The 8,000-nt window shown below is 47.9% G+C and overlaps 1 protein-coding gene across 1 annotated transcript in view; it reads left to right on the top strand.

Moving 5' to 3' along the window:
• The window catches only part of LOC144612193 (uncharacterized), a 44,043-nt gene extending 36,149 nt beyond the window's left edge, over positions 1–7,894 (top strand). The window contains exons 5-6 of the mRNA XM_078431751.1: positions 2,446–2,636; positions 6,065–7,894. Coding sequence (XP_078287877.1) covers positions 2,446–2,636; positions 6,065–7,077 — 1,204 coding nt within the window. The 3' untranslated portion in view covers positions 7,078–7,894. The remainder of the gene's footprint in view (positions 1–2,445; positions 2,637–6,064) is intronic.
• The last annotated feature ends 106 nt before the right edge of the window (positions 7,895–8,000 follow it).

Genomic DNA, 8,000 nt, shown 5'->3' with positions numbered 1-8,000 from the left:
TGGTGGAGAAGTTGTTCTTCCCCTCCCCTGAGTTAAGGTCCCTTCAGACACTAGTGTTGTGTCTGGAGATCTTCTCGGGAAGAACCCCATGGTGGAATAAATCTGATGTGCTAATCCAGTATCACGTGTGATTATTCAGACTGAAGGTAAAGAATTTGATTTAACAATAGCATCACATTTGGAAAGTGGTGAAATCATCGGACAAAGTCAGCATGGATTTACCAAAGGCAAATCATGCCTGACGAATCTTATAGAATTTTTCGAGGATGTAACTAGTAGAGTGGATAAGGGAGAACCAGTCGATGTGTTATATCTGGACTTTCAGAAGGCCTTCGACAAGGTCCCACATAGGAGATTGGTGTACAAACTTAAAGCACACGGTATTGAGGGTTCAGTTTTGAGGTGGATAGAAAATTGGTTGGCGGACAGGAAGCAAAGAGTAGGGATAAACAGGTCCTTTTCGGAATGGCAGGCAGTGACTAGTGGGGTACCGCAAGGCTCAGTGCTGGGACCCCAGTTATTTACAGTGTATATTAATGATTTGGACGAGGGAATTGACTGCAACATCTCTAAGTTTGCGGATGACACGAAGCTGGGTGGCAGTGTTAGCTGCGAGGAGGATGCTAGGAGGCTGCAGAGTGACTTGGATAGATTAGGCGAGTGGGCAAATGCATGGCAGATGCAATATAATGTGGATAAATGTGAGGTTATCCACTTTGGCAGCAAGAACAGGAAAGCAGAGTATTACCTGAATGGTGACCGATTGGGAGAAGGGGAGATGCAATGTGACCTGGGTGTCATGGTGCACCAGTCATTGAAAGCAAGCATGCAGGTGCAGCAGGCAGTGAAGAAAGCGAATGGTATGTTGGCATTCATCGCAAGAGGATTTGAGTTTAGGAGCAGGGAGGTTCTGCTGCAGTTGTACAGGGCCTTGGTGAGACCGCACCTGGAGTATTGTGTGCAGTTTTGGTCTCCTAACCTGAGGAAAGACGTTCTTGCCTTAGAGGGAGTACAGAGAAGGTTCACCAGATTAATCCCTGGGATGGCGGGACTTGCATATGAGGAAAGACTGGATAGACTGGGCTTGTACTCGCTGGAATTTAGAAGACTGAGGGGGGATCTTATAGAAACATATAAAATTCTTAAGGGGTTGGAGAGGCTAGATGCGGGAAGATTGTTCCCGATGTTGGGGGAGTCCAGAACCAGGGGTCACAGCTTAAGGATAAGGGGGAAGTCTTTTAGGACCGAGATGAGAAAACATTTCTTCACACAGAGAGTGGTGAGTCTGTGGAATTCTCTGCCACAGAAGGTAGTTGAGGCCAGTTCATTGGCTATATTTAAGAGGGAGTTAGATGTGGCCCTTTTTGCTAAAGGGATCAGGGGGTATGGAGAGAAGGCAGGTACAGGCTACTGAGCTGGATGATCAGCCATGATCATATTGAATGGCGGTGCAGGCTCGAAGGGCCGAATGGCCTACTCCTGCACCTATTTTCTATGTTTCTATTACTCATCTCACCTTTCACATCGATTCCTATTACACTTGGCCATTCTCTCCTATCCTTTCGTGAGCTTTCTGTCCCGTTAATTCTGGGGTCATAACTTTTCCTATACTCTCTTTCCCTTCAACTCCATCTTTGTTTATCCCATTTGATATCCCCCTCCCCCCACTATTTAGTTTAAAAGAGGGGATGAATGCGAAATACATGACTCGGGGAAGGGAAATGGTCCATTTTACTCATTAATCCAGAAAGAATCAGCATTCTGTCTGGGCGATGCTTTCCTTGCCTAAACCAGCCTTTCTCCTTGGATCACTCCATGACCCACAACTCCTATCTCAAGCCTCATGCTCTTGGAATGTCACCTGATGCTGCAAAACTTTGCATCAAATATTCAGCCTGTCATGTCTTGATCTGTGACTGGGAGACTGATGCCACAGTTTAAAATCAGGTCTTGATGTTAAAATCTGTGGTATCTCCGTGAAGCCAATATTCCAAGAGAAGAATAACTCAATTCACGCCACGCTGCATCACAGCTGCTCTGTCTTTGCCTCCCTGTAAATAACACAGCCAGGGTCAACAGTGTTTAATTGTTCCACAATGAAATTCTAACTTCCTGCAGCTTAACAAGTCTGTTAACACAATAACATGCAGATAAATAGAAAGTAATCAACAATACAATGACAACAACAGTAATACCAGGTAGACATAAAAACAGAAAAGACTGGAAATACTGCGTAGGTCAGGCCGCTTCTGTGGGAAGAGAAACAAAGTTCAAGTTTCCTTCAGCAGTGTGCTGACAAAGGGTGTACAATATTTCAGGTTGAATTTGGACCATGGCTGGGGACATCTCCCATTCAACAGACTTTGCTGATATACTTTACGTTCTGTGTTCACTTATAATTTTAAGTGACTGTTGTACCTTCTATCTGTGCTTGTTGTGTTGCAGATTTGTGAACTGTGCCAGAAAGGAGGAGGAACAGAACCTTGTTGCCTGCCAGCACCGGGGCAACATTTACTACAGGACCTGCAAGCCGGTTCCTCCTCACTGCGAGTTGCTGGTCTGGTACGGTGATGACTATGCCAAGGAGCTGGGAATCACATGGACCACAATGTGGATGTCAAACCAAGACCCAAAACGTGAGGATTCTGCACAAATCGGGGAACTGCAGGCCAACTTTAATTGTGTGGGAAGGAACTGCAGATGCTGCAGATAGACAAAATGCTGGATTTACTCAGCGGGACAGGCAGCATCTCGTGAGAGAAGGGATGGGTGATGTTTTGGGTCGAGACCCTTCCGACTAGTTAGGGAAGAGGGAAACGAGAGATATTAAACGACGATGTAGAGAGATAAAGAACAATGAATGAAAGATATGCAAAAAAGTAAAAATAATAAAGGAAACCTACCATTTCTGGACTATCTCCGACATCTCCCTACCGTTTCTGGACCTCACCATCTCCATCACAGGAAACAGACTACTGATTGACATTTACTATAAACCCACTGACTCGCACAGCTATCTGGACTACACTTCTTCCCACCCGGTCTCCTGCAAAAAGTCTATCCCCTACTCCCAACTCCTCCGTCTACGGCGTATCTGCGCCCGGGATGAGGTGTTTCACTCTAGGGCATCAGAGATGTCCTCATTCTTCAGGAAACGGGGCTTCCCTCTTCCATTATAGATGAGGCTCACACTAGGGCCTCTTCTATATCCTGCAGCTCCACTCTTGCTCCCCCTCCCCCCATTTGCAACAAGGACAGAATCCCCCTCGTTCTCACCTTCCACCCCATCAGCCAGAGTATCCAACAAATCATCCTCCATCATTTCCGTCACCTACAACAGGACCCCACCACTGGCCACATCTTCCCATCCCCTCCCCTCTCTGCGTTCCGCAGAGACCGTTCCCTCCGTAACTCCCTGGTCCACTCGTCCCTTCCTACCCAAACCACCCGAACCCCGGGCACTTTCCCCTACAACCGCACGAGATGCAACACCGGTCCCTTTACCTCCCCCCTCAACTACATCCAAGGACAGAAACAGTCTTTCCAGGTGAGACAGAGGTTCACCTGCACCTCATCCATTGCATCCGCTGCTCTAAATGTCAATTTCTTTATTTCGGCGAAACCAAACGCAGGCTCGGCGATCGTTTCGCTCAACACCTTCACTCAGTCCGCCTTAACCAACCTGATCTCCCGGTGGCTGAGCACTTCAACTTCCCCTCCCACTTCCAGTATGATCTTTCTGTCATGGGCCTCCTCCAGTGCCATAGTGAGGCCCACCGGAAATTAGAGGAACAGCACCTCATATTTGGCTTGGGCAACTTGCAGCCCAGTGGTATGAACATTGACCTCAACTTTAGATAGTTCCTCTGTCCCTCTCTTCCCTTTCCCAGTTCTTCCTCTATCTTCCTGTCTCCACTTATATCCTTCCTTGACATCAGTCTGAAGAAGGGTCTCGACCCGAAACGTCACCCATTCCTTCTCTCCTGAGATGCTGCCTGACCTGCTGAGTTACTTCAGCATTTTGTGAATAAGAGAAACAGGCCTTTGTTATCTGTTTGTTTATGTGAAAATAAGAAGCTGGTGCGACATGGGTGGGGGAGGGATAGAGAGAAAGGGAATGCCGGGGTTAGAAACATAGAAACATAAAAAATAGGTGCAGGAGTAGGCCATTCGGCCCTTCGAGCCTGCACCGCCATTCAATATGATCATGGCTGATCATTCAGCTCAGTAGCCTGTACCTGCCTTCTCTCCATGCCCCCTGATCCCTTTAGCAAAAAGGGCCACATCTAACTCCCTCTTAAATATAGCCAATGAACTGACCTCAACTACCTTCTGTGGCAGAGAATTCTGTGGCTTGAAGTTAGAGAAATCTATATTCATACCACTGGGCTGCAAGCTGTCCAAGCAAAATATGAGATGCTGTTCCTCCAATTTGCGTTTAACCTCACTCTGACAATGGCGGAGACCTAGGACAGAAAGGTCAGTGTGGGAATGGATAGGAGAATTAAAGTGTTTAGCAACCAGGAGATCAGGTAGGTTCAGGCGGACTGCGTGAAGGTGTTCAGCAAAACGATCGCCATAATCCGTCTATGTTTGGTCTTGCCGATGTATAAGAGTCCACATCTTGAACACAGTAGATGAGGTTGGAGGAGGTGCAAGTGAACCTCTGCCCAACCTGAAAGGACTGTTGGGGTGCCTGGACAGATTTGAAGGAGGAGGTATTGGGGCAGATGTTGCATCTCCTGCAGGGGAAGGTACCTGGGGAGGGGGTGGTTTGGGTGGGAAGGGCCCAATTAACCAGGGAGTTGCGGAGGGAACGGTTTCTGTGGAAGGCGGAAAGGGGTGGAGATGGGAAGACGTGACTAGTGGTGGGATACCGTTGGAGGTGGCGAAAATGTCGGAGGATTATGTGTTGTATGTGAGGGCTGATGGGGGTGAAAGGTAAGGACTAGCGGGACTCTGTCTCAGTTACGAATAGGGAGAGGGGGGGAAGGCAGAGCTGTGGGGTACCGAGGAAACAGGAGTGAGGCCTCATCTCTGATGGGAGAGGGGAACCTCCATTCCCTAAAGAATGAGGACGTCAGATGTCCTGGTAGGGAACCCCTCATCTTGATGTTGCGTAGACGGAGGAATTAGGAGTAGGGGATGGAGTCTTTGCAGGAAGCAGGGTGGGAAGAAGTGTAGACAAGGTAGTTGTGGACTGTCAGTGGGTTTGTAATAGATGTCAGCCTGTGATGGAGACTGAGATCAAGAAAGGCGAGGGTGGTGTCAAAGATGGTCCAAGTGAATTTGAGTGCAGGATGGAAATTGGTGGTGAAGTTAATGAAGTCCATGAGTTCAGGATGGGTGCAGGAGGTAGTACCGATGCACTTGTCAATGTGACGGAGATAGAGGTCAGGGATAGGGCCAGTGTACGCCTGGAACAGGGATTGTTCAACATAATCAAACTTTAACTAATTTACTGTAAAATAATTACGGATGTTTAAAGTGGCACGTCAGAAACTATGATCAAAAACAAAGCAGCAGTTGTAAGGATGAGAAATTTGCAGAATAGTGAAGTGCAGAGAATTGTGCTGAATGATGTCGCAGGTGTCAGAAGCACAAAAACTTTGTGGATGCACTGATTTTATTCAAAACATCCTTGTAGCAACTCACGCTGAATCACTGAGCATTTACAAAGATGCAGTCAGCCCCTTTGCCCTGCTGTCGTCCTCAGCAACTCCCAGCTCATGATGTTATTTGACATCTGCACTTTGCTTTTCACTTGCCCATTTTAACAAGCCAGTTATCACACAGGGTTAGAAGAATTCTTAAAAACTTTCTGACGTGTACCTTGTTCCTTGGGGATATTAAAGACAGAATTCATCCCCCTCGAGTCTTTATCAGAATCATCTGGTGATTGATAACTCCCTCCTCCCCACAATCTTTCACTAGTCACGCCTGTAAATTATTTCAATTAACATCTCCGAGCAGCTCCATTAACACTGAAGCATTTACTAATCTGTCTTCCAAATCAGAGGGTGGATTTTTTGCTGAAAATGATCATTTCTGTTTCCTTCTCCAGCGGTAGACGGCGTGACCCAAGGAGACTGTCATCCCTGCCCTCACTGCACTGTAGCATTCACCACGGTGGAGTACCTTACAAGGCACTTAAGAAGGCATCCTGAAGCCTCCAGACCAACACCAGCTGGTCAACCTTCTTCCCCCAGAGTTGACACAGATCCACAAAGTAAACGTGAGCAGAGTCCGTTCACACCATCTGACAGAAGGAGGGCAATAGGGAAGTCAGGTGATATTCCAGGACGAATAACGGAGAGACGGCATGAATGTGCAGAATGTGGGAAGTGTTTCACGCGGGCAGGGAGCCTCCACGAACACCAGCGGACCCACACCGGAGAGAGGCTGTACACATGTTCTGTCTGTGGGAAGGGCTTTGCACACTCAGGGACTCTCCACCGACACCAGCGGACCCACACCGGAGAGAGGCCGTACACATGTTCTGTCTGTGGGAAGGGCTTTGCACAGGCAGGGGACCTCCACCGACACCAGCGGACCCACACCGGAGAGAGGCTGTACACATGTTCTGTCTGTGGGAAGGGCTTTGCACAGGCAGGGACTCTCCACCTACACCAGCGGACCCACACCGGAGAGAGGCCCCACAAATGTTCTGTCTGTGGGAAGGGCTTTGCACAGGCAGGGAACCTCCACCTACACCAGCGGACCCACACCGGAGAGAGGCCGCACACATGTTCTGTCTGTGGGAAGGGCTTTGCACAGGCAGAGAACCTCCACCAACACCAGCGGACCCACACCGTAGAGAGGCCGTACACATGTTCTGTCTGTGGGAAGGGCTTTGCACAGGCAGGGGACCTCCACCAACACCAGCGGACCCACACCGGAGAGAGGCCATACACATGTTCTGTCTGTGGGAAGAGCTTTGCACGGACAGGGCACTTCCACCGACACCAGCGGATCCACACCGGAGAGAGGCCATACACATGTTCTGTCTGTGGGAAGAGCTTTTCTTATCTCAATCAGCAGAAAGCTCACACCTGCCGTGAAACGTGCCCTGTGTGAAGGAATGTTTTTAAGGACACAGCAGCTTTCACTGTTCACCTGAGAGCCTGTGTAGAACAGTAAAAGTTCACCAATTGTCAGTGCTATAATTTCCTTTATATTATTTCATTTTATATTATTTCAATTATCTCCTTTTGAATTACGTTGAGTAATTATTTATGTTTCCAGTCAGTATCAATATTGGCACTTGCTGTATTTCCCTCTTTATGGTGATACTTTGTGTGGAGAAGTCTGGGGTGTCAGGGATGGGTCCGTGGTTCCCACTCCCTGTGTGAATTGGGGACCAGGGACGGGTATCATTGCCGCATGTCCGACCCTCTCCAGACTGCATCTACCGACTGGGATAGACTGCCCCCACTGGGATATTCTGACTGTGCTGTTGTGATGCAGTCTGGTTCTCGCACTGAGTTCATCAACACGGCGATTGATACAGCAGCCACTTTTATTGATGCCGCAAGTCAGGAGAACCGTTCTGTGCCGTGGGCTCATTGCTCCGGTTACTTTGATCAAACTGCTGGTCCCTGCAGGTTTCACTTTATTCCTGTGAGATTTCTTGAAGTGGTGATCAGTAAAATGCTGACACTGGAGTTTGAACGTTTAAAGTGTTGTTCGAAGTATAAGCAGAAGGTGAGTTTGTAAATTGAATCGTTGGTTGTGTTGGTTGATGTAATTTATTTAACGGAGGTTTGAGACCTGAAATGTGTTTTAATTTGTATTATTCTGCGTTGTATTTAAAATATTTCTGTGTGAGGCGATTGACCAGCACCCGCGTTGTTCCGGCTAAATCTGTTCATGTTATTCTCATGTTATTAAAGTAATTGTGTTGTGAATCAATGTGATTGGAGTATGTTTAATGGCGGTTGCATCAACTACCTGGGAGCTCCGTGCATCATGTTCCCTGTTGTTGCTGATGGGAAGTGCAG

Source organism: Rhinoraja longicauda, chromosome 43 (genome assembly GCF_053455715.1).
Source record: "Rhinoraja longicauda isolate Sanriku21f chromosome 43, sRhiLon1.1, whole genome shotgun sequence".
Classification (NCBI taxonomy): domain Eukaryota; kingdom Metazoa; phylum Chordata; class Chondrichthyes; order Rajiformes; family Arhynchobatidae; genus Rhinoraja; species Rhinoraja longicauda.
This window is presented reverse-complemented; position numbering and strand designations above follow the sequence as displayed.